Raw genomic sequence first — 27,990 nt, 5'->3', positions numbered from 1 at the left:
AAACTACATTTCGTCTAAAATAAATTACTAAACCTACTTAATCTAATAATACATTACTAAGCTACTTACTTAATAACTTAAGTATAACTTACAGTCTAGACCACTCTTCGTCTGTATCGAAAGTGGGGTACCTGAGTGTAAGACCTCTTAACCTATCGTTTAGATATTCTTCTGCTTGTAATTCCATTTTCGCGTCGAAGTGTGTTCGCCAGCCGCCAGCTTCTCCTGTTAATTAAATGTTCAAATAATTATCATATTCAAATTCTATATTGTAGGATTTTTATCTGTTTCAGGGACAGAAAAATTTAATAAAAAGTTTATAAAAAAAATGTGTGCGTGTACTAGTGTACACACGTAAGAAGTGAAACTAAAAGTAAAAATAATTTACTATATGCAACTTTACAGAAATATATCGAATCTATACGCCGCTGTTTTACTAGAGGTAAGCGACCTCTAGTAAAACAGCGGGCTAAAGCTTGATAATAATTGAAGTGAAACTTCTTTATCGGGGTTGGAAAAAAATTTAGTGTAACATTTTTTCGTTACGCGTGACATTTTTCCATTACGCGCCATCTTTTTCTTATCCCTACCACGCGAGATTCGACGTATTTCTGTAAAGTTGCATATAGTAAATTATTTTTTGAAAAATAAGGTCATAAAGAAGTTTCACTTCTTACGTGTGTACACTAGTACCTACACGCACACATTTGTTTTATAAACTTTTTATTAAATTTTTCTGTCCCTGAAACAGATAAAAATCCTAAATGAAAAAATGCTGTACTAAATTAAAAATAGATAACATACTAAGTTTGTTGTGTGTATTTTGTGTGAGCTATGAAAACACTATTTCGAAAAATGATTTTTATATAAAGTTTTTAACAAACAAAAGCTAACCATAATACGAAAAATCTACCAAAAATAAGCATGACATAAATTTACGCAGCCTCTTTAATTAACCTGACTCCAACTACCCAGAATTCGAGTAAGACATTTTAAATGTCCAAAGCAAAATTCACAATTTCGCTATAAATTTTTCAAAACAGCAGACAAGAATATTTATATTCAAAGAATACGGAATACGTGTCGACACGAAAGGCAAGTGAAATTAGAAATAGTGAGAGCGCTGTCATGGCGGGTGAAAAATTGTGCTCCGAATTTATGCTCAAAGATGCTTTGCGTTGCTGTTAAATTAGGATATTGTTTGATATTTTTAGATGATCAGAAACTTTACAAATTTATTTAATGTACGGTATACATAATATATTTCAAATTTAATGTATTTCAATTAAGAAACAGAAAAGAGAACGAACATTAAATTCATGAGTGAAAAGGCTATCTCAAAGACATCATCTATAAAAAGACAAATTCTTAGATTGAATATTTTTGCGATCATGTCGCTCGCTCGCTGCATAACTGTAAATTACTGTTTCTCTCTCCCATATTTAAAGCCATAATAACGATCTCCAGTAAAAAATCAATCTTTAGAAAATCAAATTATCAAATCATTCAAGAGGATTAAAATGATAAAGCACCTCATTTTTCTTTCAGTGTTGTACAATGGTGTAAAAGTTGTAAGAAAACCCCTGGATAAACGTTTAATTTCTACAAGGTACTACGGAAAAGCTCTTACGTTTAAAATTTAAGCCTATGTTATAAAAATGGCATGACTTGGATTATTTTAAAAGGCTAAAAAGACGTACAGTTGAATCATTTGGAATGGTTTTAACAATGACATTTGAATGGTTTGAACACATTTGAGATTAAATTATAAACAAATATTTCAGAAGAAAATAAAAGAAGAATAAGTCATTTCAAGTAGCAAAAAGTAATATCTAATTTAATGAGTCATACAGGGTGTCCCACTGTTGGTATACTAAGCTCAGAGGACGTTATAGTTTTGCATACGCAGAGTACGTAGAAAATACTTATAAAATTCCAGACACATTTTTTTTTCAAATAGATGAATTCTTAAAACTCTATTTGTACAGTGTACACCCATAACAAGCAACCCGCCCAACTTTGCCACCAGCATGTGAGCTATCGTTTAAGATTATGTTTTCATAGACAAAATGCTCATATTAGCGAAGCGGTATATGCTGCTGCGGCAAGCTAGAGAAGAAAACATGGATTTTCAGCAAAAATTTAAATAATTTTGTTTTTAAGTATTTTTTACGTGATCTGTGTATTCAAAACCACAAGGCACTTCGCGCTTAGTATACCAATAGTGGGACATCCTGTATATATATATAAAAAAATCTATATTGATATCATTATGAAAAACTCACCTTTCCGAATAAACTGCACTTCGCTATCACCAGTTGTGTTATTCACATTCTTGTTCTTCTTCAAGTTACTAAACGTCAAATGTTCCGCGAGTTTGTTTATCTGTTCGTCTGTATAGTCGCGATTGAGGAACGCGCTCACACCGTGTATCATTTTTGGTAGATCCTTGAAAGAAAGTTAATAAATTTTGCAAAATATAATGAAAAATAATTGTCGTATGAGTTATAAAATGCAAGTTTTCAAAAAATATGATCATCCGAAGATTTTCCAAGAAAATTAGATATTGAAAAAAATTGTGACTCATTACTTTCGTACACTACACTGGTGCAAAGAATATAAGAATTACGATATCACATTATGTTCTTTAATATTTATATACATATGTCTTTATACCGAAAATCTTTTATTGGTTCCACCAATTGATGTAGAATTAGTTTCAACATACATCCAAATTTTTAATATTGTTGTTGTTGATGATACTGATGATGATGGTGTTGTTATTGGTGACGATAATGATGATGATGCTATTGTTATTGGTGATAATGGTGATGTTGAAGTAATTAGTGCAAATTTTAATGATGATTATTATGTCTATGTTATTAATGATGAAGTTTGTGATAACATACCTGTAACATATCTTCATAGAACATAAAGTGTAAGTTCGGATGGTTCCGCTGTTCCCACGCCTCGTTCGCGTGAGATATTATTGGCATCCATGGTACTGCGGATAGAATTATAAATATTACACAATATAGATATTATACAAAAATATAGATATTCGAATATAATTTACTAGCTTCTCGCCTGTGGCCTCGCCCGCGTTTTCAATGAAAAACCCGCATATTTCCCGTTCCCGTGGGATTTCCGGGATAAAACCTAGCCTATGTTGCTCAGTGAAGATTAATATTAATAGATAGAAGCTTTCTAATGGTGAAAGAATTTTTGAAATTGGTCCAGTAGTTTATGCGTGAAAACCATACATATACATACATAATTACAAACCTTTCCTCTTTATAATATTAGTATAGATTATATGGGAGATTCGTCATATTGTTTTAGAAAAGACGAAATAAAATCAAAAATAATGATTGAATAATTAAATTAAATACTATAAACAACTACTAAATTAAATAAGGACAATTTTCTCAAAAACAAGGTCACTCTATTTGTAAATCAACATTAAACTAGCAAAATCATATGAATATTATAAAATTGTATAGTAGAAAACTGAACTCTATCTCGAGTAAAAATTAAAAATAATACAAAAACAAACATTTACGATCCACACACGGAATCAGACTGAATCAGAAAAACCTAAAAAACTAAATAAGTAATACACTGAGACCATACAATCCCGTGGATCTCTAGCCACACATATCTCTTGACTGACTGGTTGGCTTGGTTGGTAGTGACCCTGCCTTCTAAGCCAGAGGTCGTGGGTTCGATTCCCACCCGGGGCAAATATTTGTGTGATGAACGTATGTTTGCTCTGTGTCTGGATGTTAATTATCTATATAAGTATTTCTTTAAAAATTATATACGTATGTTTATCAGCCATCTGGTTTCCATAACACAAGCGAAAGTATGGGATCAGATCGTGCCGTGTGTGAAAATTGTTCTGAAATATTTATTTATTTCATTTATTTCACTTTCACTCTTACCATTTTAAGACCATACTTCAAACAGCAACACACAAACAAACAAACAAGACAAACACTTAGAATAAACAGGGAAACTCACACAAATCGCGTCTAAACGCCTCCCAGAACTGCGAAAAGGTTCCTCTCATCAAACTCTTAGCCACCATTTTGTGTAAATAATACACTGAGACCATACAATCCCTTGGATCTCTGGCCACATATATCACTTTGGCTGTTTTTAACAAATTTGGGGGTAGAAGTGAAAGGGGTAAATGGGTTTTTATTAACCGTGGGGATGGGGCTTTTTCTAGAGATTTCCAACTTGGGCATTTGACCCCGTGATTAAGCCCTTGAAAGTGCGCTAGGTTCAAGAAGTTTATTTTTATTAGCTCAAACGCCACTTCTGGGATTTGGGTCGTCAATCTGTGGGGAATACATGTGAGTGAGTAATATTTTTTCATAAATTTCTACCAAAAAAAGCAATGAATTCGAAAATTGTAATGTAAATTGTATTTATTTTCTTTTCTTCAATTAAAAGTATATTATAACGAATTATTGCTCTCGGGACTCACTGAAAATCGGTGCTGTGACGTTTTTTACGTCACAGATGTTCACCGAGTGATTTCCCTTTTTAATGGCATCATGCTTCACAGAGTACTCACTTCAATGTGTATTTTTAATACCATATAAGTATAAAGTGTTTTCATTATGTACTTGTGAGGCTATGTGCCATTAGATAAACGTTTTCTCTCTTTCAAAAATTGGTTTATGAAAAATCTGCACGAGAAGTTTATTGACACATTATATTGAACACATTTTAAATAACTACTTAAATGATTATAAAAATTAAGCAATTTATTACTTAATCGAGTATGGATGAAGTAAGCTCCTTAATGATTAATTCTAAAAATATAATCCAGGATCTTTTATATGAATTTAAGAAAGCTTATGTTTGTGTTGTTAAAAATGTAATTCTATTGTAAAATATAACTTACTCCAACATAGGAAATCTCTCGTACAAAGGCGTTCTCTTCGCTGACTCGAAGTCGAGATCGTTTTCCAGTAACCAAACCATTTCTTGTGTCCAGGTTGTTCCTGGAATATAAGATATTTTTATCTTCAATCTTATCTTTATATTACTTTTAGACTTCCCTATTTTCTTCTGTTATTTACAAAGTATTATAACGATATTAAGACTAACAAGGCCTTATCCTAGTTTCCTAAAATCTTTACCATCCATACTTAGTATTATAAATGCAAAAGTAACTCTGTCTGTCTGTCTGTTACTCAATCATGCCTAAACTATTTTCATGACATTTCGTATGGACGGTTTTTTCTTTGACTGCGCGGGCGAAGCCGCGGGCGGAAACCTAGTATTACATAAAACATAATAAAATACACAATCTCAAAATTAAGTTCAAAAATATTCTGGGATGAACATTGGTTAAATAAATAAACCTGTGATTCTACACAACTGACTCATTGCTTTGATAACAGAAAAAAACCTAGTCATCATGACTGGGTTTACTTCGTATTTTTTTAATATATCTTCCTACGTTAAATCCCGAGTAATACCCATCATATACATTTAACAAATTTTTGACCTAACGATTTTTGAAGTGAAACTTCTTTAGGCGCGTTGAGATTAAAATTTCAAGGTTGCATTAATGGCAATACCGTCACGTCATGGACTAAGACGACGATTTTGGTATTGAATCTTACCATAGAAGTTCCACTTCTGACACATGTGCTTTGCAGACACGCTTTTTTTATATTGATACGCTAATTAAACGGATTTCTTATAAAATCAGTGCTGAAAAAACCCGACTACTACAAAAGCTTTCAGCAAAACACGTACGGAATATTTCCATTACAAGCTGATAGCGAACCGTGACATGAAAACTGTAGTAACAATATAGGTGATAATGCAGAGTAGATATCTTATCGAATACCAGCAAAATAGTAAACGCTCGTAGTGATAGGTGACAAGGATAATGGAAGTTCAGTACTTTAAGGTACAAAAACATCAGTTACACCTCTTTTCATACATAAGAAAAAGTTACAGAGAACCACCATCAACTTAATTTACATGGTTTAAAAAGGCAACTATGGATTTTTAAGAGATAATAAATGTTTGAACTTCATTTCATAACACTTGGAAGGTCTCTGGTCAATTATTGATACGCTACTTTCCAAGTGGTTGGTTGTAAGTCTATTTTTTTAATAATTCCATAATTTTTGACCAAACTGACAAACGTCAATATCACTTTATCTTTTACACTAAATGCGAGTAGTGAGTAATCTTCTACAATATGCTACATTTATTACTCTATCGCCTTGTGCTTTGGTCCATTTACGTTTTATTTATTCTAATTAAAGATTTTTGGAATCAGATATGAGAACGAAAAAGGCAACCGGATAAAAAGGTAATAACAATAAGTAATATAGGTAATAACAATAATAATAATATCTCTACACTATTTCTCTTTCTCCAAATTTAAAGGTAAGATTTGAATTTGGTTTTTCCTTTCCGCAGTACAATTTATTTGAAAGGGTTCCCATTTAATATAAACTATAACATTTAATTGAAGAAAATGACTTATCTATACATATAATAAATCTGTAGAAGGGTCAATTCTGTACATTGAAAATATTGAAAAAATAAATAGCAGGGGGTGTTACTGGATCGATACCAAACCCAAATATGTGATTAAAAAAATTTTTGTCTGTCTGTCTGTCTGTCTGTCTGTCTGTCTGTATGTGAAGGCATCACGTGAAAACTAGCGGTTCGATTTCGATGAAACTTGGTATAATTATACCTTATTATCCTGGGCGTAAAATAGGATACTTTTTATCCTGAAAAAATACGTAGAAAAAAATTAATCTTAATTTTTCAGTTTTATCCATAGACGTTGTTCCGTAGAACCGCGAACACACGTTGCGTATTATTATAGGCCTAGCCGTATTTGGGAATTGGGTCCAATAGATATTTATAAGATTTTATTGTCAGAGGTACCTACTCAAAATGGAGAAATAAACCATCCACGCGAAGACCGACATCCGCGCGGACGGAGTCGCGGGCGGAAGCTAGTTATTGAATAAGATAACTGAATATTACCTGATCTAGGATACGTAATGACCCAAATATCATCAGGCCTAACTTGGAAATTGTAAATCACTTCTGCTTGCTTCTTGAAAGCGCCGGGTAGTACGTAGCCTGCTTTGCCGCATTTTACGAAGGGTTTTGTGTATCCTGTAATCAAAGTAGTATTTAAATTAGTAATCAAATAATTATCAATTAAATATAAAATCCAGGCGGTATATTTCTTGCAACATTTTGTAGATTTCCAAAGCGTTGTCCATTTATTTTTTGAAGCTCATCTACGAGAAATTGTGTTCTTATGGATAGATGAAATACTTACATCCAATAGATTGAATATTTAGTATTCAACTATTATTGTAACTAATCTCTGGATATCTGTCTATTATAACAAACTGAAACCTGTCCCAAAGTATCTATGATTTCCGTAGCAATATTCTATAACGTGATACATTTGACAAGTATACATTTAGTACAGTAGCACACCCCGGACACTCCATACAAAATTATTATCGTTTTGACAGTCACACTGTAGAGAGTGCAAATGTATGTGGGTTGGCACATTTGTGACTAGCGTAAAGAAATTCGCATGATGAAATACATCCGTAAACAGCACAATATCTAACCATTTTCTACGAAAAACGATAATCCAAAATAATAAAATTACTTGAAGTCAATTTGATCTTCGTTGCATATCGTCCTTACGGAAAAATGTGGGCCAACTATTATATAGCGCGATCGTGCGGGGTTTGGTAAGTGTTTAATTTTTATTGACGAGAGGCGGAGAGTGTCCGTTCTGTAGTGATTGGGTTTTCCAACATTCCAAGATTAGAAAGTCGGCGATAAGGTCCTTTGCAATTAACTTCCTAATAGGAAGTTCCTATTAACTGATAATAATTATTCGGATTCATACAATGACTAATACCTATCCAGGTAATTGAAGTGCTTATGAACTCAACTGTTCTTATTACGAAGGCATGAAAACGCATGTTTTTATAATTATAAATCATTGATAACTTATCAGTGTTATATAGAAAATCCAATAATTATTATCGATAGTGAGTACACGCGACCCGAGAATCCTAATATCCTACCTTTTCTGATGTTTTTCTGTTACATTTTGTTTATTTTTACGGTTTGTTTGTGTTTTTTTTAGGTATTTGTTTTATTTGAAACTAGCAGCTGTGCTCCGCGATTTTACCCGCAGTGCTCTTCTCCTGTTGGTCTTAGCGAGATTATATTATTATAAATTATAGCCTATAGCCTTCCTCGATGAATGGGCTATCTAACACGAAAAGTGAAACCCCTTTGGTATAGATTCTAATATTCCAGTGATAATTTTTTTTTTTTTACAAAATCGTGAATTTTGAGTTGATTTAATTTTTGTACACAAAACAAAATATACACAAATCTAACAAGATACATATAAATCTATTAGTAAATAAATAAAAATACATATTCTTTACGAAACTGAACTTCTTCTATTGTTTAAAGGTCTTATGCACGCATTTTGTACTATTAATAAAATCGATCGTATATGACGCCAGAAAAATAATAATTAATCACATTATCTAAAGCCATACTTCAATTAATTCCGTATCTAGCTGAAAATACGATTCCATAAACTCTACGCCTCTGTATATTATATACACATAAAAACACTAGCTTTCCGCCCGCAGCTTCGCCCGCGTTTTTAAAGAAAAACGCATTTTACATAATTGTCACAAATATTGTGAACTAGCGGTATCCTTTTTGATATGAATCATTGAAGGAAAGAAGAAAGCATTTTGCGCAAACATACAGACCGAGCCCCTTTTTATTTCACCTTAACCAAATCAGGAACATAACTGACCCTGATGCAACATTAAAAATAAATATCCTGTTATATTTCCAATAAAACTAATCAGTGACGTAAATACTACGTAAGACAACCTGATAATCGATATACAGATCTCAAAGAACCGAGTGCAAACGTTCTTAGATTTTATCTTAATTTAAATGCTTTTTATTAGTGGATTATCTGATTATCATTATTATCGGTACGTTAAAATTTTAGGCATTATGTTCGGAGATAGTCTTAGTACGTCTGTAATAATTTTGATCACATAACAAACATTGGTAAACAGAAAAAAAATATATCTAAGATACTTTACTTCATACGAATTCGTTTACGGTTCCGGTGTAACCTTGCTGAAGTCATTTCTTCAGTTAATGTAACTATTAATCCATACTAATATTATAAATGCGAAAGTAACTCTGTCTGTCTGTTATGTCGCCTCTACACATAGGCCAGCGCATTCGCCAGCGCGCTGGTGGCGGTGCGCTTGCAAACGCGCTTGTGAGTAATCCACACATTGGAAGGTCGTTCAGTATGGTTTGGTTCGAGCCAATGTGCGGACGGATTCAAAATGGATGTAACAAACAAAGAAATAAACACACTTTCACATTTATAATATTAAAATAATATTAAAGTAGGATGCTCTTTGTGAAGTAAAACATTGTGAGGAAAACGGCATGTCCAAGAACCTTATTTATTTGGCACTTTTAATACATACAACATTTTTATTTTTATGGTACTTATTTTTTGGGTTCCACAGGCAGTTTTAACTCTGATAGAGCTCAATAAATTTAAATGTTTCCTCGTTACTCATATTGTTCGCCATTTTGTCAAGTTAGGTGTTAATTCGCCGCAAGAAAAAAACGTGCACTCCTGATCGCTGCTACAGTCAAACTGATCGCGCGGCCAATGTGTGGATGGTGCGCCAAGCTTGCGACAAGTGTCCTTTGATGGTTCCGACACCGCGCGGCAAGCTCGCAAGCGCGCTGGCCAACGTTCAAATACCTACCACCAGCGCGCGAACGCCCGTTCTACACATTGGACAAGTGCATGTGCCAACGCGCTCGCCAACGCGTTGGCCTATGTGTAGTGCCGGCATTACTCAATCACGCCTTAACTACTGAACCAATTTGCATGAAATTTGGTAATTAGATATTTTGATACCCGAGAAAGGACATAGGCTACTTTTTACCCCGGGACAAAGGATAGGTTTTATCCCGGAAATCCCACGGGAACGGGAACTATGCGGGTTTTTCTATGACTGCGCGGGCGATGTTGCGGGTGGAAAGCTAGTTAATAATATTTTCTTAGTGTTAGTAAGTTTCGTGTTAAATTTAGAAGTTAAAAAATATCGGAGAAGGTTTTATAATTTTAATTTCTAAACATAAAACTACCTGAAACTGCTTTCCAAAAAGATTTTAGCCAAATGCTATGAAGAAATTGTAAATAATATGACAGTAAAAAATACTGATTCTTTAAATACTACGTCTTGTTAAGTGGTGATATCTTAAGTTTACTCTCGATTAAGTACCCAATTGAGTTTGAACTTAAGTCGACATCAATATAAATACGGCAAATTTAGTATCTGCACAGTAACATATTTTATTGTTGATGAATTTAGCTCAAGGTCCATCCTGATCCGAATATCATCATATCTCTCTGCTATCTACTGATATTGAACAACTCGTGATAATTTTATGTAATAGGCGTTTGGCTTCAGGGGATTTTTGACATGTATTTTCTAACAAATAAAGAGGACTTCCGTGTTTCTGTAAATACATTTATCGTAGGACTCATCAGTAAAATTTATATCGATCGGTATCCTACTAATATTATAAATGCGAAAGTTTTTATGTTTGTTTGTTACTCTTGGACGTAAAAACTGTTGAACCGATTTTCATGAAATAAGTAATGTTATAGGGCAATTTGGATTAACACATAGGATAGTTTTAGTTTTTCCTTTGACTATCCGGCGAAAAGCTAGGTAGTATTATATTATACTAGAAGCCTAGAAGGTGATTCAAATGTTGATTTTGTTATAAGCTATAAGTAAGTATTAAAATATTTCTTGAAAGCGATTATTTCAGTGTTTGAATACCCATTTAGCTATGTTATAGCCATATGTATGGAAAAACAGAAAGTAGAAACAAATTATAAATTACTTATTTTATTGGAGTTAGTCCATTTTCATTTACGTATATGATTCACTATCAGTGTATCGTTAAGCGGGATGATAATATAACATAGCCTTCCTCGATAAATGTGCTATCTAACACCGAAAGAATTTTTCAAATCGGACCAGTAGTTCCTGAGATTAACGCGTTCAAACAAACAAACAAACTCTTCAGCCCTATAATATTCGTATCGATTACAATTCAATGTAATAATGTGAATTAATTATAATAATGTGAATGAATAACGAATGAATTGATTTTAATAAAATAAACTTAAGATGACATAATATAAAATGTATATCTAATGAAAAATGTATTTTAGTAATTTGCATGCCGTTGAATAACGTCTAAACATGCTGAAATAATGTATCTTATTATTAACACCTATGTATACCATGTTTACTTGCAAATAAACGATTTATTTATTTATTTATGGAAAACACTTTTCTGCGACCGTGGAAAGGAACGTGTCATATCGGTTACTTTTGAACTTTATCACTACGTGTGATAAACCAAATAGTATTGACTCACATCGAAATCAATCATTTGTCGTATGAGCGTAAAATTTTTGCGAAAATCCAGCGCCGCGTCCTGAAAACATGTCAATCGCGTCAGTAATAATAATTGGTTCAGTAGTTTACTTTTGAATATCTATACAGAGAGACAGAGAATAGAGATACTTTCAAATTCAAAATATTATTAAGTTGTAATTTCAGCTCATTATTTAGAAGAAAGTGTCTTGTGTAATAAATTTTTACCCGCCCAAGAATTTAAGATAAATTTTGAAGAAGGTATAGAAAAAGTGAATCTTGATGGACGTTAGGTTTACTTGTTGTTGCGAAAAATATTTAAAATTGGTAAATACGAAACAAGTAATTGAAATAAATACAAAAGTTAGTACGCTTGATCAATGTTATAGTAGAATTTCCAACAGACATAATATCACAAAAGTGACGCACAAACAGCGAGACGCCTACCTACCGATAAGATTCTATTTTCTAAGATAAAATTTTTCTATTTTCTTTTTTTTATAAGATTATAGTCCTCTTGTAAGGTATGATCGTATTACATCATATTTAACGTTTATTAGGATTTAACGCAACTACTGATACGGTCCAGTTGGTGGTGTGCTATCCATGAGGGGATAATGCCAGTACTCGCCACGCTTGGCAGGCGGGTTGGCGAGCGCAGTTGGTGGTAGGTAATGGATCGCGGAACGCTGCTGCCCGTTCCGGTATGATGTATCCCTTAGTCGCCTTTTACGACACCCACGGGAGGAGATGGGGACGAAGCGTGGGACGACCTCCCACAAGATGGACGGACGACCTGGTCCGAGTGGCAGGGAGCCGCTGGATGCAGGCCGCCGGTGACCGGTCGTACTGGAAATCCTTGAGGGAGGCCTATGTCCAGCAGTGAACGTCCCACGGCTGAAACGACGACGACGACGACGACTGATACGGTACCGAGTTATCAAAAATATTTTACCTAGGTACCCATTAGAGCGTTTTTTATTTATTGTTTAACGAGTAGGTTTACCTATACATGAGGCGAAGCAGGAATAATAGATACATAAATAATATTATGTACCAACATTATCCATTATGTATATAAATGGATAATAACTACTAGTAGCTTTCTGCATGCGATTTCGTTCGCTTTTTCTAGACCTAAACTAACTATATACTAAAACCATCCTCCAGAATGACTCCACTTATTAAAAAGAAACACATCAAAATCTGCTACGTAGTTTTAAATTTTGAGCATACAATATAGAGACTCAAAGACAACGACAGATACATTGTTAGACTATAATATAGTGATTATAAGAATACAGACACAGATTTATTTATTTAGGTCCTAAATAGTTACGCATAACGATTATACAATTATAGACACAGGTTTGTCAATTTTGCCCTACAATAATAACAGTAGGCATTATTATTTCTTGCTAGCTATGCTCTGCGCTTTCACCCGCATTGATGAATGCATCAATGCGGGTGAAACCGAACGAATGCGTCTTCCTCGATGAATACATATACCAACACCCAAAGAATTTTTCAAATCGGACCAGTAGTTCCTGAGATTAGCGCGTTCAAACAAACAAATAAACAAACTCTTCAGCTTTATAATCTAATATATAAAAATCAATGCCACTTTTCGTTGTAATTCCATAACTCGAGAACGGCTGAACCGATTTCGATAATTCTTTTTTTATTATATTCCTTGAAGTACGAGGATGGTTCTTATGTAGAGAAAACGTTAATATGTACCACAGGCGAAGCCGGGGCGGACCGCTAGTATTAGTATAGATTTATATTACAATGCGATGATTATTTTGATTGTATTGAACGTATGTTCGTGTATAAAGACGTTCAATTCTGAGAAATAGTGAATATTTGCATGATAATTTTTTACTGTCTGTCCGCTTATCTAAGTATTAAATGTCTACTGTTTATCATAAAAAAACTCATCCTAATCTTTTTTTATATTCACTTACAAATCCTATATAATAAATTTATACCTAGGCATTATGGAAAAAAAATCAGATCTAATAATTAGACTCGATCTGGCCCTTAAGAATAAATGCATAATTTAGTATGAAATTTTTAAATCAAATTGGATTTGAAAAAAGTCGCGGTCGGCAGTCTTTTAACAAATTTATTCTATTACTAGCGGTCCGCCCCGGCTTCGCCCGTGGTACATATTTACGTTTTATCTACATAAGAACCATCCTCGTACTTCAATGAATATAATAAAAAAAGAATTATCGAAATCGGTCCACCGTTTCACGCGTGATGCTGTGACAACGCGAAACGGGTTTCATTTTTATATAATACTAGCGGTCCGCCCCGGCTTCGCCCGTGGTACATATTCACGTTTTCTCTACATAAGATCCATCCTCGTACTTCAAGGAATATAGTAAAAAAAGAATTATCGAAATCGGTTCAGCCGTTCTCGAGTTATGCGCTTACCAACACATTTTGCGATTCATTTTTATATATAAGATGTATATATTCTATTATTATTTTACATATTTTAAGAGTAGGTACGCGATATCACTTCATTCTTAAGTTGACGACGCGGTTGGCGCAGTGGTAAAGTAACTGCCTACTGAGCCGACGGTCCCGGGTTCGATCCCCGGTCAGGGAAAATATTTGTGTTATGAACTCAATTATTTGTTCTTGGGTCTGGGTGTTATTATCTATATATGTATGTATTTATTAAATATTATATTATATTTAATATTTATCGTCGCCTAGTACCCACAACACAAGCCTTAATTGAGCTTACTGTGGGACTAGGTCAATTTGTGTAATAATGTCCTATAATATTTATTTATTTATTCTAAAGTACAATGCAATAAATGCAATGTTTTCATGCTATATAGATTTAATTCATTTTTATTAAATTACGCGTGTACCTAGTATAATTATTTAATTTAGTACTATGTACTAATAAAATTTTTGTATAACAGCCTTTCATTAAGCCTATACTTATCAATTATCAGAATGACATTTAAAGTTCAATAGCGAACGAGAACAAACGGAATTTAATCATTGGATTACGGAATGAGGTGACATAAGCCGATTATCAGCTATCTAATCGATATCTAGCTGTACTGTAAAAATAACTTTAAAACAATTGTTAACTTTTAAGTACTTATGTACGTTCATAGTAGAGTGAAGTATGGTAAAGTACCTAGCGTGTCCTGTAGCAGGGCATGGGGCAAATAAAGAATCATTCGTTTCAGAGATTTTCAGCGCACTTACTTTACGAGCACGCAAGAAAGCAAAATTAACAAATGTTAATTTTTAAAATATAACAGCTTTTGACGTATTATGTTATGTTAACTGATAATTGTTATTTAACAGTTTATTATAAAACATCATCAACTTGATTAAATAAATTAAATAAAAATTATCTAGAAGCATAAAAATCCCTGTAACTGGCAACTGCTCATTTCAGTATAACAAATCTGGCGCGTCTATAAACACAATACGGTCTATTTACTATTGAGTATTTACTAAATTATTAAAACATATTTAAAATCATTCAAATAATTCCATAAATCATCATGGATTTACGAAGACAATTTTTTACGCAATTCGACATCTGGTATCTAATAAATTGAACCAAAATTGAGATAATAATTTAGACACATTTCATTCCGGGACATTAAGGTATGACGTAAAAGGAATAAAAATGAGGGCTATTTATTTAAGCCTCACTTATCACGTGTCTACTGTTTTCTTTAATATATTATTGAGCAGAGAACTCAAACAAGATCAAACATTTAATTCAGCTTGACTTCCTTTGACGTGCTTCTTAATAAACATTAAATTTAGGCAGGCGTTTGTACAGCTCTTCTATTCTTGTAAACAATAAGATATTAAAAATACTTATAAAAAAGCTTGTGTCATGAGTATTAAAAAAAAATGTTGTGTGGTTTTATGAAACCACGGTAAAAGTGAAACTGTTCGAACGGTTCCGAACACTGCTTTGTGTAGCGCATGTCGCGTGTCGGTCTACCTACTCGGCAGCCGCGATACACATGCGCTACACAGACCAAAAAGTTTGAGACGATGTAATAAAAGTTTCACTTTAAAAATGAAATTAATTTTACACACAACAGCTATATATTACTAGCTTTCCACCCGCGGCTTCGCCCGCGTTTTCAAAGAAGAACCCGCATAGTTCCCGTTCCCGGATTTCCGGGATAAAACCTATCCTAGTTACCCTCTATGTGTGTGCTTAACTTCTTTGTAATTGGTTCAGTAGTATTTGCGTGAAAGAGTAACAAACACACACATACACATCAACACATGCTCACAAACTTTCGCATTTATTACATTACTAGCTGTGCCCGCGACTTCGTCCGCGTGGAATAGTGACTGCATAGTAGTTACTACTTATCTTAAATTATTGAGTAAACACAGACTACCATAAATAATTAAAAGAGCTGTAAGTAAAATTTATTACTAAACTGACCTAAACAATACAAAAAACAATGCCTTTTTAATTTTCTACGTAAAATTTCTTTTAAATTATGTCATATTATTTTTAGGCACCAGGGGGGAGGGGAGCAAATTTCTTTTCCTTCCTTCCTTGTATGGATGTTTTTAACTATGTATCGTGCAGCAACTGATCAGCTTAATCGATACTCAGTTTTTATCAAATCCAGCACAAAATCCAAATCAGATCTTTCCTGAATCCTGTCTCACGCCTGTAGGTAGTAACTAAACCGTTTAGACCGTGCAATAAAAATTAAATAAAAAAAAACAGCGCTACGAAGAAAAGTGCATACATAGAAAAAGGAATAAATAATTTCACAAACTTCCCGAAGATTTTTAAAAATAAATACCATTTTAAATATTTATAAAAAAAAAAAAAGTCGTCGGGGCTGCCATGCCAACATCATCATAATATACCTCATTATCAAAATACATATATGGTACTTAATTTTAAAGATCGTCGGGAAGTTTGTAAAATAATTATTTATTCCTTTCGGTTTCTTATTTTCACGTAATATTTTCAAGTGAGCGAGACCTACCTCTACCTCCATATTACATTCCTACATCATATTGATATCTATAAGTTTGTTGCTCCTTGACATCTTTTAAGTTGGGCCGTAACCGTGCACAAATTGTAATGGACCACAGTGGCAAAAGAAGTGGTATACTTAGGAAAAAATATTGCCAAGGGCCAGGCCTATGTAGCTTTGAGTAGAGTTCAAAATTTCCAGGGTGTGGCTATCCTCTCGCTCCCATATCCCCTCTTCTTTCACAGACTTTCAACCCTTCCCTTTCCATCCCTAGTAAATGGCAGAACCGATTTTGATGTAAACCATATCTAATTGTACCTATATGTACACGTCATATCCTGTAGTTTGATGCTCCATTTGGTTTATTTATCCCCACTGTCACCCCTAAAAAGCCCTAAATGTAATAAACGGATGAACCGATTTCGATAAAATATGACTAATTGTAATTCACACGTTGCCCTTTCATATTTTGATATGCCGCTTGAGTATATTATTTGACCACATTATTCATTCCCACTTTTACCGCTGTAATCTAATAAATGGATAAACCGAATTGGATAAAAATATAACTAAGTGTACTTCACCCGTTATGCACTTTTATTTGATATGTCACTTGGGTATATTTGACAACATTCGTTTTTTTTCATTCCCACTTTTACCCATAAAAAGGTATAATAAATGGATGAACCGATTTTGATAAAACATGTCTAATTAAACTTTACACGTCATGCCCTTTCATATGATATGTCACTTGAGTATATTTTTGACAAATTCATTTTTTTATTACCACTTTTATACCTATATTAAATAAATGGATGAACCGATTTGTTACTGATAGGTCGTTCACTTTCATTTAATATATCACTTAGGTACTTATATTTGACAACTTTCGTTTTTTTCATTCCCACATTTACCCCTATAATAATATACCTAGGTATAATAAATGGATGAACCGATTTTGATACACTTTATCTAAGAACCAGCGTCGGAAAATATGCGGCCTAACTAAACAAACCGCATCTAATTCGGATTACCTGTTAGCGAGCTACGGTGGCACAAACAGACACACACACAGACACACATAGCGGTCAAACACTTATCACCCATATTTTTGCGTCGGGGGTTAAAAATATAATACGACATAATTTAAAGGACATTTTATGTATAAAATTTACCTAGAAGTAAGAATAATTCTAATTTGACCAACCCCCCCCCACCCTTGGGCACTTTCGATATGATCACTTGGACATTTACAGGAATAATAATTGTAACAGATAACTTACGTTTTATCGTACAGTGTATAGAATGCCTTAGCAAATGTTCGCCGTGAATACTTAAATGGTCATAACTTTTTTATTTACGAACCGATTGACATGAAATAAACACTAAATGTTAAATGAAGATTACCACAATATATTAGTGAAAACCGCATCTTAATCGGATAAGCCGTTTCTGAGATTAGCGTGCACGAACATACAGACAAACAGACAAACAGACAAAAATTTTTTTAACTACAGTTTTGGGTTTGGGATCGATTTAATAATAGCACCTGCTAATTTTTTTTTATATATTTTGATTGTACAGACACGACTTTTCTAGAATTTTATTATATGTATTGACTAGCTTTCCACCCGCCCCTTCGCCCGCATTTTCAAAGAAAAACCGGCAAAGTTCCTGTTCCCGTGGAATTTTCGGGATAAAACTTTCTCTTAAATGTTAATCCAAGTTACCCTCTATATGTGTGCTAAGCTACATTTTAATCGGTTCAGTAGTTTTTTCGTGAAAGAGTGTTACTCTTGACACACACATCCTTACAATCTTTCGCATTTATAATATTAGTAGGATAGAATTAATTGCGCTAATACCCTTCTTTTCTCATATAGCAAGCTAGTCCCAAATACCAATAGATATATTATAGAAAATATATCTATACCTATCTATATATAAAACTCAAAGGTGACTGATATAGTGATCTATCAACGCACAGCCCAAACCACTGGACGTATCGGGCTGAAATTTGGCATGCAGGTAGATGTCATACCGTAGGCGTCCCCTAAGAAAGTATTTCCCGAAATTCATGCGGGAACGGGGACAAACGGGGATGCACGTACAAAGTCGTGGGCGGAAGCTAGTATGATAATATATTGTATCCAATATCCAGTACCTATAGTTTTAATTGAACAAGTTTATAGATAACTGAAATGTCGTTAAATTTGTGTCGGTTAAACAACGAATGTAAATTGTAATTTTTTCTCTTCTTGTTTCTAAGGACATACTCGTTACTGAGCCCAAATAATAATTAATTTTGTCTATTACTTATCCCTACAACACACACATGGAATAATATCGTAAACTATATGCATTAATAGTTTTTCGTTATCATAAACTATAGGTAATGAATATAAGCATTTAAGAAAAATGCTGAATTAAATTGATGTTCTGAATAACACATTTCGGATGCTTATAGTTACGTAAATTAAAATTATGCCAGCTAATTTCAGTTGTTCTCTAAATTTCCTGCTTGCCTATACACATCACAATTAAGGAACCAATGAAGGGTCGAATTCCAATATTGCCCCTGCTGCATGTAGGTACGTGAGTCGGTCTTACACTTTTACTAACTAAAATATTATTAAGATATGTCACAAATTATTACCTCATCTAATTATATTAAAAACAACGTGTTTTAACCCCAAAAATAAGGTGTAACAAATCACACAATTTTTCGATTATTTTAAAGTATTTTCTCTATACAACTTAAATAAATAATAAATTAAAATACGAACCAATCAAGCACTTCTTTATAATTTTATCCTCCTCGGGCGTAACATTACGTATATCATAGGGCAATTCCAACAACGGTGCCATTTCGACGTCCAAACCTCACTGAACACCAAGCACTGGTAACACTGAACTCCACGGCCGCGGCAATCTTATCTGGAATCGATACGGATCTACTTAGATAAATCGGTTACCGATAGTAAAATCGGTATTATTTTGAACTGTAATGTGTATTGTAATAACCACTGTTTTTATCAATTATATAACTTGTGACTAATAATGATAATATTTAGGACAAATTCTTCTTTGTAGGAAAAAAATTTTTATTTCTACACATAACAAATAAAAAAACTATCTGGAAGAGATCACTCTTTAGTGATAAGGCCGCCCTCTGTGCTAGTTTAGCTATAAGTTTTAGTTTTAAGTAATTTGTATTATTAACTAGCAAAGTAAAGTGTTATAAATAAAAATAAATAAACATACTTTATAATAATTTTATAAACACACCATTATTTTCAATTTTTTCAATAAACTAATAAAAATATTCCGAAATAATTACATATCTACATTCCATTATAAACAGTATAATATGATAAATGATAACAGAAATATACTTCTATAAAGATCCTTCATAGTACATAATCATGTAGGTAACATACTAAAACGATAAACACTAACCTGATAGTTAGAAATACGCAAAAATTAACTTCACAAATTAAATTATGAAACAGCATTTTTTCACTATAAATCAAGTCAGTGTTTTGACCACGAAAGTTTTCGATTTGGTACTACCAATTATTATTAGTGTACGCGTATCCAGGTTACACGGCTAGTTCTTTATTTCAATAGGCCATGTCATATTCGGTCTTTAAACCTATGTTATAGTACTATTATATATTCTGTGCCTATGTCCTAATCGCTATCAGGTCTCAAGGACAAAATTAGTGAATGACTCATTTTACTTGACCTAAATTCAATAAATAGATACATAATAAATATATTAATCATAATATAGCCCTAAACCCGTCTTTAAAATCGTAGCTATACATCAATATCCTTTTTTATAAAATTTATGAAAAAAATTGAAGAAACTCAACAAGGTTAAAAAATCTATAATATTTGTAAAAATCAACCAAAATACGTAGTTAATAATAACACAGAATATTATGAAATAAAAGAAATCACATTTACCTACCTGATAATTGCAAGAGCTAATTATTCAAAGAAACACTTTTAACACTATAAGCTGTAACACCATTGTAAAAAGGCTCTCACTATGCTCACTAAAATAAACACAACATTTACATATTATGATTTAATAATTAAACATTTAATTCAAAAAATCGCACAGAAAACATAACACTATCCATAATTCGAATGTAAATGTAATTACTTTTTTTCGAACACCGACTTCTATTTTCGAATTTTCTTTTTATTTACCGCCAGCACTACATAAAAGCGCGGGAATCTGAATTTGTTTCTTTTTATTTCACCAGGAGTTTTTATTCATATTTTTGACCGCTTCTAGTAATTAAATTTTTATTTTTGTTTAATTAAGTTTTTATTATCTTATTAATACGTTACTGTTTTTATAATAGTTTTGGATTTTTTACGCAAATATGAAATTAGTTCAAAAACCCGACCAAATCACACGACCACAGAGCGTCTATGAATTTGTAGAGGATAAACAATCAAATTCAACAGAAGGAAAAGAACAATAATAATTATTATTTACTCAGTCATGCATCGTCTGGATTATAACACTGGATTATAACAATACTTTGAAAGACCGGGAATTATTGCGTGATAAATGGTAGTGTTATTTGTGTTAGACTTTACGCGACTTTAAACTAAATTTTTAAGGAAATAATAATAATAATCCTAGTTTATATAGATGTGATAATAGTTTTGTGAAGCATTAAGGTAGGTATTTGTGACTTTTATTTATTTTATTAAATGTATTAAAACTTTTTAAATAGATTATTTAGCCTTATTTTAATAAATTATATAGATTTTAAGCAAGAAAAGCTCACGCATCAGCTATAACAATTTGAAATTAGAGACTACACAAGAAAAATCTGCCTATGACTAAGTAGTACTATTTTTTATTTTTCGTGTTAATCAAGATAATGAATGAATCACGTTTTTTACAACCGCGCTTGATTTCCTTGCTCCCGTTAGGACTATGACTTTATAAGACAAATTGTGTGTTCACAGTGTGTGTTCATATAAGGTTCATATCAACGATTTTGGAACATTTTTTTGAAGTGAAACTTCTTATATGGCACGTTGTGAGTAAAATTTCAAGATCGCGTCATGGCAATATCGTCATGTCATGGATTAAGGCGACGATTTTGGTATCTTGAATCTTGCCAAAGAAATTTCACACGTGAGCTCGGCATACATGCTCTTTTTTTATTAGTACCTATAATTTGTATAATAAAATTGTTTAACGCAGAATTTGTACTTAGAACTTTTATCGTGGAAATTAGAATCATTTGTTTCATCGCACATGCTTTGAATTTCAGTTCCATATTAAGGTCTCAGCACACATATGGGATCGGAAAGGGATCGTAACCGTAACGCCTTTCGCCTCGCTGTCAACCAGGCGTCAACCTACCGTATGCACGTGACGAAAGCGTATCAGCAGCGCCTGTACGTCAACTCGGCTACGGCTAGGCGACACCGGCGTTACGCCTAAAAACGGTAAGTACGGCAAGTCTTAGCAGGCAGACACGTAAGCGCGTGGACGGAGAGACGTAAGCGCGGGGACGGAGAGACGTAAGCGCGGGGACGATGAGCCGTTAGCGCTTGAATTGCAAGTTCGGAGCCTGTCCCGAGGGGAGGCGATTACGTTACTATTCCGATTAGTGTGCGTTGCAGTAGGGAGTTTAATACAAACCATTCTGAACGGCTCGAGGCGATACGGTTACGATCCCTTTCCGATCCCATATGTGTGCCGAGACCCTTATTTTGAATTGATTATTGATAGACATGAAGAATGAAGATTCTTTGGCATCATCATTGATTATGACGACATGTTTATGAAAATTAAAATGTGAATTTGAAATTATTTTAAAACAACAACCACAGAGTTTCTTGCTGTCTCTTCTGTTCTTTGTAGAAACTGCTTTACGTCAATATTATTAAGCTATTGCATAGCTTCTATCGCGGGCCTTGAGCGCGGGGACCGAATCGAGAAATTCCGTAACGAAAAAACCTCACGCTCCCCACTCCGACGGGCTCGGAGGTGTGGCTTGAAGGCATGCTATGCAATAGCTTCCGCGGCAGTCCCCGAGTGCCACACGTCTTTTTTTATATATTTTCACAATTTGGTCCTATAAATTATACACCTACATAAATTATTTTATAGTAAATTTGTTACTTACATGTTAAACCAATTGAAATTTAAATTACTTTTATTTTATGCAACTTTCTTATTTTTTTAATTCCGGTTTGATCAGTGATAGAAATATGACTTTAAATTGGATATTATAACTTGTTCATGCACTTATACATATTACTACTATACTTATCGTCCTTTTAAATCCTTTTATATATCAATTCAAACGTTATTTTATCTTCTTATCTGTTAATCCTTTTTGTACATCCTACGAAAATATAATAACAGATAAAAGTTCGCGCCAAAATCAGATACAATTTACCCGTATCGAGTTAAAAAAAACAAACTGAAGTCCTGTGTCCCCTTGTGGGTAAAGGAGAGAGGCATTATTTATCTATTTATCTTTAAGCTTTAGCCTATAGGTACCCAAGGAAAGCGCAAACGTAACCACCTACAGACACCTTTTTTTATGGGGAACTCTTGCAAGACCCACGGCCCTCGCGGAAGGAGCCGTGGGTCATGACTCATGTCGGATTCTTACCGCCTAAAATCTTATTGTGTTCCGTCAAGCCGCTTTAATGACGGGGTACCTAAATATTTGTTGGAACGGTGGCAGTCATGGAGACCAATAAAATTGAGAAACTTTAGAGCGACATTAAAAAGGGAAGCTAGCGAAAAATGCCCTCTGTCCAATCTAAGGGACACAGGAAATAAGTAAGTAAATTTTCAGCTTTATATAATACTTAATATTATATATGAAAACAGTTTATCCGTTATTTCGTCATAAGAAACATTTTAGAGATACTGAATTACAATATGTACGATGGACTAAGTACTTCATAAAGATTACATTTTACACATTATATTTTATCCTGACATCATTTAGCTATACCATCTTAATAGTTTAATACATAACACAAGAACAACAAATAATTAATTAATTTAAACACAAGAATTAACCTCACTTTGAATATTTCACATAACAATAATTAGCACATAAAACACAGAAATAATACTTTTACTACTAATTTAACTGTATAACGTTAAATAACTACAAAGCAAAGGAAAAAGACATTTTTTTTTTGAGGGACTTGAGGTCGAATGGACATAAAATGCTGATAATAATTTGTTCAGTCACATTTTAAGTTTAAATTAATTAGATCCAAAAATGTTACAACAAAACTCACTTAAATAAATGTGTCTCGACTAATATGGACGTAGATTTAATAAACTAGCTTGAAAATTGATCGCAAAAATATATTTTTAAGCTATTGCATAGCGCGGGGACCGAATCGAGAAATTCAGTAAGGAAAAAACCTCACGCTCCCCACTCCGACGGGCGGAGGTGTGGCTTGAAGGCATAGCATGCAATAGCTTTACCGCGGCAGTCCCCGAGTGCCACACGTCGTTTTTTTTTAATAATAAAAATGCAACAAATAAATACAAATATCTATATTTCACATAACATTTCAGATCTAAATGAAATTATTCGCACTATTTTATCAAAACTGTTCCAATTAAATCCAAGTCCCTCTCCACAATAACATATTCATTAAATATACATAAACTTAGTATTATCAATGTGCTAAATACAGACTCAGCTAATTTAATTAATTTCAAATAGATAATGGCATGAATTTACGTGTTTCTATTATAGTTGGACTATTTCCCATTAAAATAAAGAAATATTTAGCTCACATATTTGTTTGTGTTTGATGTCGCTACTGACCAAAAATAATATTTATTATCATGCTTTTTTTAGCTTCATATTCAGCATATAAAATATATAAAGTTACGTGTTTGTAACCGACTCCTTGACTGGATTGACTGATGACTCACTTTAAAGGGAGATATCTTATTCAAAATTTGTATACTTATTAAATAACAATAATTTTATGAGTTATAGAGTATTAAAGAGTGTTTTTAAATACAAGATGTCCTTATTCTAACTCAAACACATAATTTTCTTCATAGTTACACATACTAAGTTTCATTCATTTTTGGATAATTTTTTAAATTGGATAATGAAATGATATTCCTCCAGGCTCCAGTTCTAAGGGTCTCATCAATTACTGACTTTTGACTTAAGTGCTGATTTACACAGGGTCAGTAGACAAGTCAGTCGTGGCGCCGAAATTCGGCGCCGCGACTGACTTTAACTGTTTACATAGCCTCTGTACTGACTTCAAATCTGTTTACAGTGCGACATAAAAGAGATGAAATTAATTAATTTGGAACTAATTTTTTTTTCATTATCTGGCAACCCTGAATTATCAATGCACCTGTCAAGTTGAATAAAAATTTGTTGTTTATTTGGTGAAGTTGAGATAAAATTGTTATTTTAAACAAGAAATTTACTCAAAAAAGGAGAAATCATGAAAAAGGTTAAACGTAGCGGTGTCCGTGATGCCATATATAAAGTTTTCATTCGGTGTTTCTCATAATTTCAAGCTGAAAAACGAGAAAAATATTTGGAAAACGTTTACAGACGTACAGCAGATTATACCGGTGAGATTCCATTTATTTTTGCTCAGTACTACGTAAAATAGAATATTCCATTAGTGACGAGTGTTTAATGTACGTATCTATGGCGATTATTACGTTTTTGAAATTTAATTTGAGGTTATTTGTATGTAAACAAAAACTAGTTTTTATAGTGCGACCAGCACAATTTGAGTCAAGAAGTTATATCCAATCAAACCAGCCTTAAATAGTATAGTGATAACTATTTTCATACAGCTATCTATGAATCCTTACTTGCTACTTACTAGAGTGGACGCAGGGATCCAAAGAGAGTGAGTCTTGGCCTCCGACATAAAAAAAAATAGTTTTAAGCTACTAAATAAATATGTTAAATGTACTATTTGATTTTATTCATCTTAATTCGTTTGTTATAGGGGTTTCTGAAAGCACAGTACGCAGGATAGTGGAGCAAGGGAGTAAAAATGAAGGAGAATATCTAAAAAAAATAAATAAAAATATGTAGTTTTCAAATCACCTTGTTTTTTTTACCTGACGGACCCAGAAGGAGCGTAATGTGTTTGAGCCTTAGGTTTGAGCTGTATGTATGTATGTTTGTATGTTCGTATGTTTGATTCTATGTGCGCCTCTGCTGTCTAAATGGCTTGACCGATTTCTATAAACTAATTCCAAATACATTTAAGTAAAATTTGACCTAGGTAGGTCATTTAAAATACTAATGTATTTTTGGCTTAAATTTACACGATGATGAATGGAACAACTTTAAATCGCGGTATTTATTACTTTTTATTTTTTTGATTTTTATTCTATAGTATCAAGATTGCTTGCGTCGCAGTATCAGTGTTGCTATATGAGCGACGGTGGCGCCCTCATTTTTTGTCATCTCTTTTGTGTCGCACTGTACACAGGGTTTTTTTTCGGGTCAGCACTGATTTGCCTCGAATTTGTAGTCAGTTACTGACCCTGTGTAAATCACTGTGTATTGAGACTGTCGAAAGCCATGCATGTACATTTATTAGTTGAAAACATAAGTAGCTATTGACCATTACGTGAAATTAAAATGAATAGACGAACAGGTATGATGTATGCCGCATCCATTATTTGTCTAAAACATATTTGGTCTTACCACAAAAAATTTAAACACAGTCAAACTTTAAACCAGGGATCTGTCACTATAGTTGTCTAATGTCTATATGAAAAACGACAAAACCAGTTTAAAGAGAACCCGCGGTTAAAGTTAAACCCTGTCTAAAGTATTTTTGAGGTAAGACAGTAAGTTTGTTCAATAACGTTTCTAAAAGATATTACAGAATAAGATAGATAGAAGATATATACAAAAGCTTTATTTTTCAATTGCCTCGGTTCGTATGAAGACCTATATAATATTCCCAAAAGATAATCAAAACTTATGTTCCTTTTAACCCAAAATTTCTCGTATTCCTAACCTGGATTTTAGAAATACGAGAAATTTTTCACAAGAAGTAACCTTCTTATTTTAGTATCAGTACAAAGCCACTCCGACATACATAATACGACTGAAAAAATCAATGATTCACACATGAATCAGTGATAATTTTGAAGAGGCCTTATCGATAGAGTTATGACAAATTAGTTATTTTGATATACAGTCATTGCAAATTCTCAAAATGGTGTACTGATTTAACGCTGGCGTCTATTTTATCACTATTATTAAACTATATTATCATAGGGTGGCCACGAATTAAGTAGCCGGTTAATCTATATAATATATCACTAAGTACATAGTATAAAACAAAGTCGCTTTCTCTGTCCCTATGTCCCTTTGTATGCTTAAATCTTTAAAACTACGCAACGGATGTTGATGCGGTTTTTTTAATAGATAGAGTGATTCAAGAGGAAGGTTTTAGTATATAATTTATTAGGTTTTAGACAAAGCGGGCGAAGCCGCGGGTGGTAAGCTAGTCTATATATATAAAAATGAAACCCGTTTTCCTTGGTCACGGCCTCACGCGTGAACGGGTGGACCGATTTCCATAATTATTTTTTTATTATATTCCTTGAAGTACGAGGATGGTTCTTATGGAGAGAAAACGTAAATATATACCACGGGCAAAGCCGGGGCGGACCGCTAGTAAAAAATAAAACAATGCATGTAATGAACAAATTTGTCTGTTTCCTTTAGTTCAATAACTTTGACGATTTCATCAGTCCGTTTTATTTCTTCTAATACTTCTTATAAGTATTATATTGCATACTAACATACAGAAAACTTAACAATTGAACTTTTTTAATTGATATTTCAGAAGATATAGTGTTAGCTCGAAATGATGCCCCTGAGTGTATTTCGTATAAGGCCACAAATTTACATTTAGATTAATTAATGTATGTTTGAAATAAAATTAAAGAATAAGAGAAGAAAGCAGCACTTTTACTAAATTATGTACCACAGACTATATTCAACCAGTACTCTAACAAGGAATCTTTTTTTTTATATTAGAGTGGGCAAACGGGATTGTGGAGCGCCTGATCGTAAGCGAGTCCACCTCCCATATTCAACTACAGGGGCGACTGCAGTTGCGTTGCCGAATTTTTAGATGGATGGATGGACTTGAAGACACTCAAGTTGTGGCCATTGGGAAATGTCGGAAGGAACGCTTAATTTGGTAGTGCGAGGTATAAAGTTACGAGAAAAACGCACTGTACTCGTACGCCAAAGATCTAAGTGGTGAGCATGAAAAAATCTTTGACACCCTTCCCGCTTCCTCTCTTCATTTAGACAGGCACCTTCGTCAGACGGAGCAGTGATTATAATCCAGTGTTTGATATATTC

At 33.3% G+C, this 27,990-nt stretch overlaps 2 protein-coding genes across 2 annotated transcripts in view; one reads left to right on the top strand and one right to left on the bottom strand.

Moving 5' to 3' along the window:
* Positions 1-2: 2 nt before the first annotated feature.
* LOC123695502 (sulfotransferase 1E1-like) lies at positions 3-19,485 on the bottom strand. The gene is made up of 7 exons (XM_045641373.1): positions 19,363-19,485; positions 7,042-7,176; positions 4,919-5,018; positions 4,024-4,346; positions 2,910-3,004; positions 2,286-2,448; positions 3-225 (listed from the first exon to the last, which is right to left on the bottom strand). The coding sequence occupies exons 1-7, from the start codon at positions 19,442-19,444 to the stop codon at positions 89-91; spliced, it is 1,035 nt and encodes a 344-aa protein (XP_045497329.1). The 5' UTR covers positions 19,445-19,485; the 3' UTR covers positions 3-88.
* Positions 19,486-21,162: 1,677 nt separating this feature from the next.
* The window catches only part of LOC123695491 (sulfotransferase 1C1-like), a 34,160-nt gene continuing 27,332 nt past the window's right edge, over positions 21,163-27,990 (top strand). Inside the window, exon 1 of the mRNA XM_045641357.1 lies at positions 21,163-21,280. The gene's annotated coding sequence lies outside the window, so the exon portion shown is untranslated. The remainder of the gene's footprint in view (positions 21,281-27,990) is intronic.

Source organism: Colias croceus, chromosome 11, assembly GCF_905220415.1.
Source record: "Colias croceus chromosome 11, ilColCroc2.1".
Classification (NCBI taxonomy): domain Eukaryota; kingdom Metazoa; phylum Arthropoda; class Insecta; order Lepidoptera; family Pieridae; genus Colias; species Colias croceus.
This window is presented reverse-complemented; position numbering and strand designations above follow the sequence as displayed.

Excerpts from the sequence above, each read along its gene's own strand:
- LOC123695502 (XM_045641373.1), bottom strand. The coding sequence starts at position 19,444 with ATGGCACCGTTGTTGGAATTGCCCTATGATATACGTAATGTTACGCCC. Across the intron at positions 7,177-19,362 it reads TATAAAGAAGTGCTTGATTG|GATACACAAAACCCTTCGTA; the intron begins GTTCGTATTTTA and ends CTTTGATTACAG. Across the intron at positions 3,005-4,023 it reads GGCGTTTAGACGCGATTTGT|TACCATGGATGCCAATAATA; the intron begins GTGAGTTTCCCT and ends TTCTATCCGCAG.